The sequence below is a fragment of the Ranitomeya imitator genome, chromosome 5, assembly GCF_032444005.1.
Source record: "Ranitomeya imitator isolate aRanImi1 chromosome 5, aRanImi1.pri, whole genome shotgun sequence".
In the NCBI taxonomy this organism is placed as follows: Eukaryota; Metazoa; Chordata; class Amphibia; order Anura; family Dendrobatidae; genus Ranitomeya; species Ranitomeya imitator.
Genome location: NC_091286.1, coordinates 663,846,587 through 663,860,512, shown reverse-complemented (window position 1 = coordinate 663,860,512; position 13,926 = coordinate 663,846,587). Strand labels below are relative to the sequence as shown.

General features: G+C 46.1%; 1 protein-coding gene across 8 annotated transcripts in view; it reads left to right on the top strand.

Annotated features, from left to right (window-relative positions):
* LOC138638716 (cytochrome P450 2K6-like) overlaps positions 1-13,926 on the top strand; it is a 302,578-nt gene that overhangs the window by 256,366 nt on the left and 32,286 nt on the right. For all 8 annotated transcript variants that reach the window (XM_069728233.1, XM_069728234.1, XM_069728236.1 and 5 more), the window contains 2 exons: positions 6,498-6,639; positions 8,388-8,572. In XM_069728233.1, the coding sequence (XP_069584334.1) occupies positions 6,498-6,639; positions 8,388-8,572 (327 nt within the window). The remainder of the gene's footprint in view (positions 1-6,497; positions 6,640-8,387; positions 8,573-13,926) is intronic.

The following is a 13,926-nucleotide window of genomic DNA, read 5'->3' as shown; positions in this document are numbered from 1 at the left end:
TTATCATTAACTAGGATCCCCAAGTCCTTCTCCATGTCAGATTTACCCAGTGGTTTCCTGTTCAGTGTGTAATGGTGATATTGATTCCTTATTTCCATGTGTATAACCTTACATTTATCATTGTTAAACCTCATCTGCCACCTTTCAGTCCAAGTTTCCAACTTATCCAGATCCATCTGTAGCAGAATACTAACTTCTCTTGTATTGTCTGCTTTACATAGTTTTGTATAATCTGAAAATATCGATATTTTACTGTGTAAACCTTCTACCAGATCGTTAATAAATATGTTGAAGAAAATAGGTCCCAACACCTACCCCTGTGGTACCCCACTGGCCATTTCCTATCTAACCTCTCTAACTCACCTTTCATTCTTTCTGACCACAACCTACTTGCATACCCTTCCCTTTCTGCTTCAGGTGCACAATTCCCACTTCACAAACTTGCACACCCCCTGCTGAAATCTCAAACACCTTGATCTACACTCTTTCTCTGAATTCCTTCTCTCTTGCAAATATAAGTTCCTTAGACAATTCTGATACTGTTGACACTTTATATAACACAGCAATATCTGCAGCTCTCAAATCAGTTGACCCCCCTCACACATACCAAAGCTTGTACAATCATCAGACAGCCCTGGCATACCAGCCTGACTAAAGAACTGAGACCAGCTTCAATGGTAGCTGAGATGGAAAAGATCCCATTCCAAACAGCACTTCATCACATGAAAACATTACCTCACTACTTTTAAATCCACACTCATTGCTGGAAAACAAACATACTTCTCATCTCTCCTATCCTCCCTGTCTCACATTCCTAAACAGATATTCAATACTTTCAATTGTCTCCTTCATCGTTAAAAAACCCATCCCTCTCTTTTCATCTCAGCTGAAGACTTTGCCTCATTCTTCATACATAAGATTGATAACATCAGACAAAGCTTTTTCCTAAAATCCCCACACCCCCTCTTAATAAGTACTCAGCTCTACTCCTCCAAAGCCAGCTTCCCAGAATGTCATTATGTAAGATCAATTTTCCTCTTTCTCTCCATATCACATCTCACCACTCGTGTACTTAACCCAATCCTGTCCCACCTCATCCAAAAACTTACCACAGTCTTAATCCCAATGCTAACCCATCTCTTCAATCTGTCAACAACAAATGGTATCTTCCCCTCATTCTTCAAACATGCCTTGATCACTCTCATCCTAAAGTCACCAATGACCTACTACCCGCCAAATACATTACTTTGCTCTCCTCCTCCTGTCCTCTGCCTTTCACACAGTGGACCCTTCCCTCTTGCTAAATATTCTCTGATCTCTTGGCATCACAAATTTGACCCTATCTTCGATTTTCTCATACATAGTTACATAGTTACATAGTTAGCAAGGCCGAAAAAAAAGATATTTGTCCATCCAGTTCAGCCTATATTCCATCAGAATAAATCCCCCCGGTCTATGTGCTTCTAAAGAACCTAATAGCTGTAAGATACAATATTGTTACGCTCCAGTAAGATATCCAGGTCTCTTTTGACCCCCTCGACTGAGTTCGCCATCACCACCTCCTCAGGCAAGCAATTCCAGATTCTCATTGCCCTAACAGTAAAGAATCCTCTTCTATGTTGGTGGAAAAACCTTCTCTTCTCCAGACGCAGAGAATGCCCCCTTGTGACAGTTACATTAATTGGTATAAACATATCCTCGGAGAGATATTTGTATTGTCCCTTTATATACTTAACAGCTATTGAACCCGTTCTACGCCCGGGTGGCAAGCATTTATATTGGTATATGGTCTCCATCCTGGTATGTGCTGCTCCATCCTGCGTCCCCATCCTGTCATGTGCTGCTCCATCCTGCGTCCCCATCCTGTCATGCGCTGCTCCATCCTGCGTCCCCATCCTGTCATGTGCTGCTCCATCCTGCGTCCTCATCCTGTCATGCGCTGCTCCATCCTGCATCCCCATCCTGTCATGCGCTGCTCCATCCTGCGTCCCCATCCTGTCATGTGCTGCTCCATCCTGCGTCCCCATCCTGTGATGCGCTGCTCCCATCCTGCGTCCCCATCCTGTCATGCGCTGCTCCCATCCTGCGTCCCCATCCTGTGATGCGCTGCTCTCATCCTGTGATGCGCTGCTCCCATCCTGCGTCCCCATCCTGTAATGTGCTGCTCCATCCTGCGTCCCCATCCTGTCATGCGCTGCTCCATCCTGCGTCCCCATCCTGTCATGTGCTGCTCCATCCTGTGCCTCCATTCTGTCATGTGCTGCTCCCATCCTGCGTCCCCATCCTGTCATGCGCTGCTCCATCCTGCGTCCCCATCCTGTCATGCGCTGCTCCCATCCTGCGTCCCCATCCTGTCATGTGCTGCTCCATCCTGCGCCTCCATTCTGTCATGTGCTGCTCCCATCCTGCGTCCCCATCCTGTCATGCGCTGCTCCATCCTGCGTCCCCATCCTGTCATGCGCTGCTCCCATCCTGTGATGCGCTGCCCCCATCCTGTGATGCGCTGCTCCCATTCTGCGTCCCCATCCTGTCATGTGCTGCTCCATCCTACGTCCCCATCCTGTCATGTGCTGCTCCATCCTGCGTCCCCATCCTGTCATGTGCTGCTCCATCCTGCGTCCCCATCCTGTCATGTGCTGCTCCCATCCTGCGTCCCCATCCTGTCATGCGCTGCTCCCATCCTGCGTCCCCATCCTGTCATGCGCTGCTCCCATCCTGCGTCCCCATCCTGTCATGCGCTGCTCCCATCCTGCGTCCCCATCCTGTCATGCGCTGCTCCCATCCTGCGTCCCCATCCTGTCATGCGCTGCTCCCATCCTGCGTCCCCATCCTGTCATGCGCTGCTCCATCCTGCGTCCCCATCCTGTCATGCGCTGCTCCCATCCTGTGATGCGCTGCCCCCATCCTGTGATGCGCTGCTCCCATCCTGCGTCCCCATCCTGTCATGTGCTGCTCCATCCTACGTCCCCATCCTGTCATGTGCTGCTCCATCCTGCGTCCCCATCCTGTCATGTGCTGCTCCATCCTGCGTCCCCATCCTGTCATGTGCTGCTCCCATCCTGCGTCCCCATCCTGTCATGCGCTGCTCCCATCCTGCGTCCCCATCCTGTCATGCGCTGCTCCCATCCTGCGTCCCCATCCTGTCATGCGCTGCTCCCATCCTGCGTCCCCATCCTGTCATGCGCTGCTCCCATCCTGCGTCCCCATCCTGTCATGCGCTGCACCCATCCTGCGTCCCCATCCTTATGTGCTGCTCCATCCTGCGTCCCCATCCTGTCACGTGCTGCTCCATCCTGCATCCCCATCCTGTCATGTGCTGCTCCATCCTGCGTCCCCATCCTGTCATGTGCTGCTCCATCCTGCGTCCCCATCCTGTCATGTGCTGCTCCATCCTGCATCCCCATCCTGTTATGTGCTGCTCCCATCCTGCGTCCCCATCCTGTTATGTGCTGCTCCCATCCTGCGTCCCCATCCTTATGTGCTGCTCCATCCTGCGTCCCCATCCTTATGTGCTGCTCCATCCTGCGTCCCCATCCTTTCATGTGCTGCTCCATCCAGCGTCCCCATCCTGTTATGTGCTGCTCCCATCCTGCGTCCCCATCCTTATGTGCTGCTCCATCCTGCGTCCCCATCCTGTCATGTGCTGCTCCATCCTACGTCCCCATCCTGTCATGTGCTGCTCCATCCTGCGTCCCCATCCTGTCATGTGCTGCTCCATCCTGCGTCCCCATCCTGTCATGTGCTGCTCCCATCCTGCGTCCCCATCCTGTCATGCGCTGCTCCCATCCTGCGTCCCCATCCTGTCATGCGCTGCTCCCATCCTGCGTCCCCATCCTGTCATGCGCTGCTCCCATCCTGCGTCCCCATCCTGTCATGCGCTGCTCCCATCCTGCGTCCCCATCCTGTCATGCGCTGCACCCATCCTGCGTCCCCATCCTTATGTGCTGCTCCATCCTGCGTCCCCATCCTGTCACGTGCTGCTCCATCCTGCATCCCCGTCCTGTCATGTGCTGCTCCATCCTGCGTCCCCATCCTGTCATGTGCTGCTCCATCCTGCGTCCCCATCCTGTCATGTGCTGCTCCATCCTGCATCCCCATCCTGTTATGTGCTGCTCCCATCCTGCGTCCCCATCCTGTTATGTGCTGCTCCCATCCTGCGTCCCCATCCTTATGTTCTGCTCCATCCTGCGTCCCCATCCTTATGTGCTGCTCCATCCTGCGTCCCCATCCTTTCATGTGCTGCTCCATCCTGCGTCCCCATCCTGTTATGTGCTGCTCCCATCCTGCGTCCTCATCCTTATGTGCTGCTCCATCCTGCGTCCCCATCCTTATGTGCTGCTCCATCCTGCGTCCCCATTCTTATGTGCTGCTCCATCCTGCGTCCCCATACTGCCTCTGACCCGCTCGGCCCCGCTGCCTCTGACCCGCTCGGCGCCGAGTGCTGGGGGGCCTGAGCAGGCAGGGACACCGGCGAGCTGTGGGGGTCAGGTGCCGGTATCGCCGCCAGCTCAGGCCCCCCAGCACTTGCTATACTCACCTGTCTGTCCCGTTCCAGCGCTGGGCGCCGCCATCTTCCCGGTCTCCTGGCCGTGACTGTTCAGTCAGAGGGCGGCGCCGGCGCGCATTAAGCGCGTCATCGCGCCCTCTGAACTGAAGGTCACAGGCTGAAGACCGGGAAGATGGCGGCGCTCAGCAGTGGAACGCAGGACAGGTGAATATGGCCGATACTCACCCTGCTGGCGGTCCCTGCTTCTCTGTTAGAGATCGCGGTGTGCGTTCAGTGTGAACGCATACCGCGATCTCCCGGGAGCGTCACTCTGTGAGGCCCAGACTGCGCCGGCGCTTGCACCTGCGCAGTCTATAAAGGCTTCGGACAGAGTGACGCTCCCAGCGTTATATTATAGATACATTGTTATTAGATCGCCCCTCAGTCGTCTTTTTTGTAGACTAAATAATCCTAAATTTGCTAATCTCTCTGGGTATTGTAGTTCCGCCATCCCCTTTATTAGTTTTGTCGCCCTCCCTTGTACTCGCTCTAGTTTCATTATATCCTTTCTGAGCACCGGTGCCTAAAACTATACACAGTACTCCATGTCGGTCTAATCAGGGATTTGTACAGAGGCAGTATAATGCTCTCATCATGTGCATCCAGACCTCTTTTAATGCACCCCATGATCCTGTTTGCCTTGGCAGCTGCTGCCTGGCACTGGCTGCTCCAGGTAAATTTATCATTAACTAGGATCCCCAAGTCCTTCTCCCTGTCAGATTTACCCAGTGGTTTCCTGTTCAGTGTGTAATGGTGATATTAATTTCTTCTTCCCATGTGTATAACCTTACATTTATCATTGTTAAACCGCATCTGCCACCTTTCAGTCCAAGTTTCCAACTTATCCAGATCCATCTGTAGCAGAATACTATCTTCTCTTGTATTGTCTGCTTTACATAGTTTTGTATAATCTGAAAATATTGATATTTTACTGTGTAAACATTCTACCAGATCGTTAATAAATATGTTGAAGAAAATAGGCCCCAAAACCTACCCCTGCGTACCCCACTGGTCACAGAGATTCAGTTAGAGAATATACCATTTATAACCACCCTCTGCTTTCTATCACTAAGAGATGAGGATGTGGTCTGTCAGTGAGAGATTTACAGACCGGACCTTTAAAATCTCCTACTCACAGACCACCTCTTCATCTCTCCCCGTATTTGTCATTGTCCCCTAAAGTTCAGTTCTAGGACCACTATGCTTCTTCATCTACACCTTTGGTCTGGGACAGCTCATAGAGTCCCACTGCTTTCAGCATCAAATCTATGCTGATGACACACTGTTAGGATTGGCAGAATGTACCAAATAAGAAATTATAATAAAGTGTGTTTGCAACCCGGGGTCCACCGTGCTGTGATGGAGAAAACGCAGCTAGCACAATGGTGGAGCAAGGCTGCGAGAAAACACTTAAAGCACACTGAGTTAAAAGTCACTCAGTGTGCACAGAGCACAAAGTAACAAGCTCTGTTACACCACAGGGCAGTACTATGAAGCAAAGCAAAAAGGACTATACCCTGTTAGACCGCACAGTCTTACTACATGGCTTTATTCACACCACAGGATAGATGGATAGCTAATAGATAGATAGAATAGATAGATCTAGTGAATAGGAGCATATGATTATGCCCAGCACATATGATAAAATATATTGTAGAAAAAGAGAGAAAACAGTTTTTTCACACTGCTATAACGCTATTGCTGTAAAACAATGCAGAACGTGTTGTTCTAACTATCAACTTTATGCTCCTTTAGCAGCTGCTCTGATCTGCTGCTTTGGCAAGAATCCATGAGTAAACAATATTTACAAACACTCTGCTATTGTCAGCTTTTCTGCTCCCATCAACCATGATACATGTTTGTAACTAATGCTTGAGTTAGGATTCATGCTAGAGCAGCCGTTCAAAGTGGCTTCTCAAAGAATCTGTTTTTGATGTATTTTCTACATTAGGAAAAGCCAAATGCTAAATTATACTTCACCGATGAAAACCTAACAATGCTGGTTGCGGATCTCTTTGAAGCTGGCATGGAGACAACCTCAACCACCCTGAGATGGGGCCTTCTACTGATGATGAAGTATCCAGAAATCCAAAGTAAGAGACCCACCTTATGTGTGGGAATGTATCATTTTTACTTTATTTGGTTTTTACTAATTAAAATCAGACAGTGATTCACATTCTTTTATCATTATCTGTATTTATATTATTTTCTGTGGACTTTAGGAGACGCACATTGTGATGTTACTACAAGAGATGGGCGAACCCGAACACCTACTGTTCGGGCCTGAACACTGAACACGAACTTCACCATGTGCATGGCAGCCCAGCAAACACCGCTTCTGATCGGCGAGGAAATTATCCTCACCGGTCAGAGAGCCGCGGTTCTCACACTGTCAAAAGATAGCATGAGCGCTCAGCTGTGATTGGAGGTATAAAGCTTACCGACAGTCACTGGTGTCAGCTGATGGGACAACTGATCCCTTCATCCGACACCTGCAGCCGCTAATTGCAGTGAGAGCAGGAGCGGAAGATGGGGGTATTCATTGCTCCTGCAATCTAAATAAATAATTTAAAAAAAAAAAAGGTGTTGTCCCCCCGGTATTTTTGCTATACAGCCAGACAAAACTCACAATTGTTGGCTGCAACCCTCAGCTGTCAGCTTCAGCAAGGCTAGTTATCAAGAATAGAGAGGTCACCACGCTGTTTTTTTTTACTTATTTAAATAAATAACTTTAAAAAATGGCATAGGACCCCCCATTTTTGACAACCATCCTTGCTAAAGCAGACATCTGGGGACTGATGTTCTCAGGCTTGTAAGGGGCCATGGATATAGGCCCTCCAGCCTAAAAATAGCAGCCCGCAGCTGCCCAGAAAAGGCGCATCTATTAGATGCTCCAATTCTGGAGCTTTGCCAGGCTCTTCCCGCTTTCCCTGTAGCGGTGGCAAGTGGGGTTCATATTTGTGGGGTTGATGTCACCTTCGTATTGTCATGTGACATCAAGCTCACGGCTTAGTAGTGGTGAAGTGTCTATAAGATACCTATCCATTACTAATCCTATGGTATGGTAAATAAAGACACAGCCAGAATAAAGTCCCTTATTTGAAATAAGACTAAACACAGTATTCCATTTTTATTTAAAAGCCTAAGTTCAGCAATGCCCTTGTTCTCCTGTAATAAAAGTAAAATAAAAAAAAAAAAACAATATACCATACCTGTCTGTCGTTCTGTCCCACACCGTAATCCATGTCTGGGGGATGAACAGTTTTCAACCTAGACGGTGCCAATATGCGACCGTCCAAACTGAGAACCACTGGTGACTGACCTGTTGCGAGTACATGGTGTGTGTCATGACATCATGGGCCTTCTCGGCACTGAAACCTCGGTTAATAGTTAAGATGCCCAACGTTGTGCACTAAATGAAAAATAGGCTAGGCAGAGCATTTCTGAGGACCAGACGAGGCATATCTCATGAAAATTGATGGTATACTACTGTGGCCTACTAACCACAATAGTATAGATTCCCAACAGAAGAAATAAGAGCTTTTGTAATAGTGATCCTTATCTAAGAGAGCTCAAATTCCAAATACAACTCCCAGGGGTCAAAAATAATTTTTGCTTTTGGCAAGATTACAATCTCAGAATTTCTCAACAGAAGAATATGGAAAAAAATTACAACAGTGGGGAAATTAAGGTCACGTAACCTGCAATTTCATAACAAGCACTATGATATCAAATGCCAAAGAGAAAATCTGGCTCAAATGTTATGATTTTTATGGATAAAAGTTGTCACCAAATATTCTTTTTTTTACATATGTTTTTTATTTATTTGTGTTGGAAACAGAAAAGGTCCAAAGTGAGATCGATAAAGTTATTGGATCAAATGAGCCCCAGGTCATTCATCGTAAAGAGATGCCGTATACTGATGCTGTCATCCATGAGATTCAACGATTTGGAAATATTGCTCCTAACAATTTGCCCCACGCTACTACTCAGGATGTAAACTTCAGAGGATATCTCCTTCCCAAAGTAAGTAAAAAAATGAATATTGAACCTTATTTTTGGAAACACCAAAGTTAAGTTGTTTCCACTATTTATTTTCACTTTGGCATAGATAATCTCTTAGCCTTTGGCCAGTTTCCCCAGCCAGTGGTCTTACTTCCTCTTACAGCAGGGAATGTCATGTTTACTGTTGAGCATTCCGATACTGCAATATCGGGTATCGGCCAATATTCGCTGTATCAGAGTTCCGATACTGAGTTCCGATACTTTTACAATATCAAATACAGGAATCGGAAGTTCCCATAATGCAATGAGCCAGTTTGATTTTATTCAGCCAATGAGGATCCTAAGAAGTGTGGGCACATCCTTTTAGGCATGTTAACTAATGGCATGGCTGTGATTGGCTGCTGAAATTTTGTCATGATGCACTATAATGGAGTGTGGGAGGTGCGTGGGCGGAGACTGCGTGTCTGTGTGTGCGGGCGGGGTCTGTGCGGGCCTCTTGGGGGTCTGTATGGGCCTCTCAAGGGTCTGTGCGGGCCTCTCAGGGGTCTTTGTGTCGGTGTGCAGGCATCGTCCGATGGGACTACCAGTCCCATTGGGCTATGCCTGCTACAATGACAGTGATTGACACATTAGCCAATGATGGGACAGTGGTAGTCTATCATCTGGCTAATGTGTTGAATGTAAAAAAAAAAGCCAAAAACATGCATTCTACATACAACATACTACATACATACAACATACTACATACAACATACTACATACATACAACATACAATATACTTAATACATACAACATACAATACATACATATAGACATACAGTACATATAACATAGAGTACATACTCACCATCACCTTTCACTTTGAGCCCCGTAGCCAGTGTCACCTGTAAAAAATATTAAAATCACAAAAACCAATATTCTCCCTGATCCGCCGAAATCCACGAGAATCCCATGACGATCTCCCATGGAGAGCATCAGCTGATGCGACCGCTTTCTAGGGGCTCCAGGAATACAATGACGGGAGGAAGGTATCCTTCCACACTGTATTCCTCCGCCACTGTAAAAAATAGTCCCTAGTATCACTTTTGGCATTGCTGTCTGAGAAAGTTCCCACACAGCAAATGCCATAAAGTGAGACCAGTGAACTACAGTAACCTCTCAGTGATGAACTGCAGGAGCCATTGTCTCCTGTCAGTGTGTCACTGAGGGTCCTATAGAGCAGTGACATCACCCGATGTCACTGTTCTATAGGGGAGACCGTCAAGGGACACTCGTTATTAATTGGATTGCGTCAGACAGGGAGTATACGGTTTATTATTTTACGTTTTTTGCAGGCACTGAAGTGTGGTAAGTATGGTTAAATTAAGAATAATAAAATACTTTTTCAAGCTGTGTCTTTATTTTGTTTTTAACTCTTTCAATACTCTAGGATTAATAATGGATAGGCGTCTTATTGACACCTCTCCATTATTAACCCGGCTTAATGTCACCTTGCAATAGCAAGGTGACATGAACCCCTTATTACCCTATATCCCACCGCTACTCGGGAGTGGGAAGAGAGGGGCTAAGTGCCGGAATTGGTGCATCTTACAGATGCGCAATTTCTGGGGTGGCTTCTGGCTGGTATTTGTAGCCGGGGAGGGGCCAATATCCATGGCCCCTCTCTAGGCTATGAATATCAGCTGTCTGCATAGCCTTTCTGGCTATAAAATATAGGGGGACCCCACGTCATTTTTTTGGGGGGTCCCCCTATTTTAATAGCCAGTAAAGGCTACGCAGATAGTTGCAGGCTGATATTCATAGCCTGGGAGGGGCCATGGGTATTAACCCCTTCCCAGGCTACAAATATTGGCCCCCAGCTTTTCCCCTCTGGCGCAGAGCCCACGCCATTTTTTTTCCAGTTTTTTTCTTTATATTCATTATTCAACATCGGCCTTTCTATAGATATATCGATCAATAGATATAAGTATTCCAACAAAAAGAGGCAGCACTCCATAACTTCTTTGAAAGCGTGGAAGATTTAATCAACCCACATGTCTGGGTGACGATTCGGCTCCATATGAGCCTTTCTCAAGGCATGTCAGACATGTGGGTTGATTAAATCTTCCACGCTTTCAAAGAAGTTATGGAGTGCTGCCTCTTTTTGTTGGAATACTTGTATATTGGTGTAATCGTTGGACGGATCACCTGGGGCCTTGCAACCGAAGATAAGTAAAGAGTTGTGCTGTTCCTTTTTTATATTATTATTGTTATCAATAGATATGTCTATATATAATAGTTAATAACTAGATAATGAAGCACCACAGTAGATGATGAAAGAGAGCAAACCAAATTAGCTCTTCCAACATGCCCAACGGGTGACAAAATGTCAGGACTGCTCCAAGCAAAATACAACACAAAAACACGGAGCAAAAATGTCCAAAACCACATAATTATAAAAATATATAAAGACTTTATTTATTATGGAAATAACACACTTACAATAATTGCAATAAAATGCTGTATGCACTATGCATTTAAAATAGGACCACAGGAAGGAGACATGATGATAGCCAAGCATAGGTGGGGTATAATGGTAAATATACATCCCTTTATATTCAACAAAAAAGGTTAGACAATGATCACATGTGTAGGGTCCAGCCAGTATCCCCTTAGAAAAAGTAACGCAGATGCAATGCATTAAGTGCAATGATTCAAGGATCAGGCTTACCCATTGCAGTCATCTGAATAATGTGCCCCCTCCTTGCCTGGCGCCCCCGGACGCGCGTTTCGCTTTCTCAGCAGGGTATATAATAGATATAGGCCTACAGCCTGCAATAACCATTCTGCCGCCTCGCCATCGCCAGAGCCGCCACCTCGCCATCGCCAGAGCCACCGCCTAGCCCCTACCTTCTGCCTCTTCCCCACTATCCCATAGAATGTAAGTCCGCAAGGACAGGGTCCTCTCCCCTCTGTACCAGTCTGTCATTGTAAACTTGTTCACTGTAAACGATATCTATAACTCTGTATGTAACCCCTTTCTCATGTACAGCACCATGGAATTAATGGTGCTATATAAATAAATCATAATAATATTATTATTATTATTATTATCTATAGATACATATATGTTTCTATCCATATATCTATCTGGCTAATTTCACACATCAGGTTTTTGTCATCAGGTACAATCCGGCAAGTTTTGAAAAAAAAAAAAAACGATCCGTTTTTTTTTCTGCTGGATCCTTTTTTTCTCATAGAGTTGTATAAGTACCGGATTGCGCCAGATGGCCACACGTTTCATCCGTTTTTTGCCGGATCCGTCAAAAAAGCTGTTTCCGCCAGATGGAAAACATACAGAGGAACGTTTTTCAGTATGAAACTGAGATGTGAAATTATGAATCCGGCCTCAAAATCCATTTTTTCATGCATGTTTCCATTCAAATAATGCACATTTTCCGTTTATTTATTCATTTATTTCCAAAAACTGCTTCAAAACCGCGCAAAAACCGCACCAAAAACTGCATCCAAACTGGACCAAAAACTGCAGCAAACACTGCATCAAAAACGCATAAAGGCTATCTGCACACGGATCCGCAGAATTTTTTGCGGTGCAGAAACGCTGCAGATCCGCAATTGATTTACAGTACAATGTAAATCAATGAGAAAAAAAAAGCTGTGCACACGTTGCGGAAAATCCACTGCGGAAATGCTGTGGTTTAAAACAAGTAGCATGTCACTTCTTTTTTGTGAATTTGCAGTGTTTTTGTACCCATTCCATTATAGAAATCTGCAGGGGTAAAAAACGCAGCAAATACTCAAAAAACCACAGCAAAAACGCACCAAAAAATGCGACAAATCCGCAGCTGCGTTTTCTGCCAGGAGAGGCAGAATCCGCACCAGAAATTCCTAAGGCTAATCCACAACGTGTGCACATAGCCTAAAAACTGCACCAAAAACTGCATCAAAACTGCATCAAAAACGCATAAAAAACTGCACCAAAAGCCCCACCAAAACTGCACCAAAAACAGCATCAACAACCGCACCACAAACTGATGCAGTTTTTGATGCAGTTTTGGGTGCAGTTTTGGGTGCAGTTTTTGATGCAGTTTTTTTTACAGTTATGATGCAGTTTTTGATGCAGTTTTGGTGCAGTTATGATGCAGTTTTTGGTATGGTTTTTGATGTGTTTTTATGCAGTTTTTGGTGCAGTTTTTGATGCCGTTTTGGTGCAGTTTTTGCGTGGTTTTGATGCAGTTTTTGGAAATAAATAAATAAATGGAAAATGTGCATTATTTGAATGGAAACATGCATGAAAAAATGGATTCAGATGCCGGATTCATCATTTCACATCTCAGTTTCATACGTTTTTCGCCGGATCAGTCGCTGTGCGTTTTTTCACTGGACAGAAAAACCGTTCCTCTGTATGTGTTTTCCGTTCGGCGGAAACAGCTTTTTTGATGCATCCGGCAAAAAACTGATGAAACATGTGGCCATCAGGCGCAATCTGGCGCTGATATAACTCTATGAGAAAAAATGGATCCAGCAGATAGATGGCTTATCTACGGATATATCTGATGTTGATTAATGAACACAAAGAAAAAAACGGGAAAAAAATGTTGTGGGCTCCCGTGCAATTTTCTGCACCAGAAGGGGAAAGCCGACGGATGGGGGCCAATATTTGTATTCTGGGAAGGGGTTAATACCCATGGCCCCTCCCAGGCTATGAATAACAGCCCGCAGCTGTCTGCGTAGCCTTTACTGGCTATTAAAATAGGGGAATACTCACTCTTGCCACACCGGATCTATTCACCAGGTCCTGCATCACTTTTCCAAATCTTCCAATGACTTTCCCCACCAGATTTCTGGGTACTTGAACAATGTCTTCCACAAAGCCCAGCCAACTTTGAGCTTTCCTGGTATGCTCCAAACGTCGAGCGGCTTCCTTATTTCTAAACAAGATCATCTGTTTCGTGTGGAGACATTGTAGGTGCATATCCCTCAGGATAGCCACCCGCTTCACTGTGACTTCCTTAGTCGACAGAATCACCAACTGTATAGTCTCTGGTGCCCAGTAGAGTTGAGCATGTAAAAGATAGAAGTGTGTGCACTACTACTGATGGTGCTCAGGAAGGTTCCCACACCGTATGAAACTAAAAGAAAGAACCTGGCGCTCAACTTAATGCTTGTGGAATTTTAATCGTAATAGCCAGCGGAGGACTCCGCGTCTGGACACCAGCGCAGCACATACCAGCGTTACAGGTCCATTCAGTGTGCCTAATTACTATCTGCGCATTACCAGACGCAGACTATGCTGTGCCCTATATGACGCCATTGTCATTTTCTACGAATATCCTACTACTAGTACGTAACTGATGAAGGTCCGGACATAGGA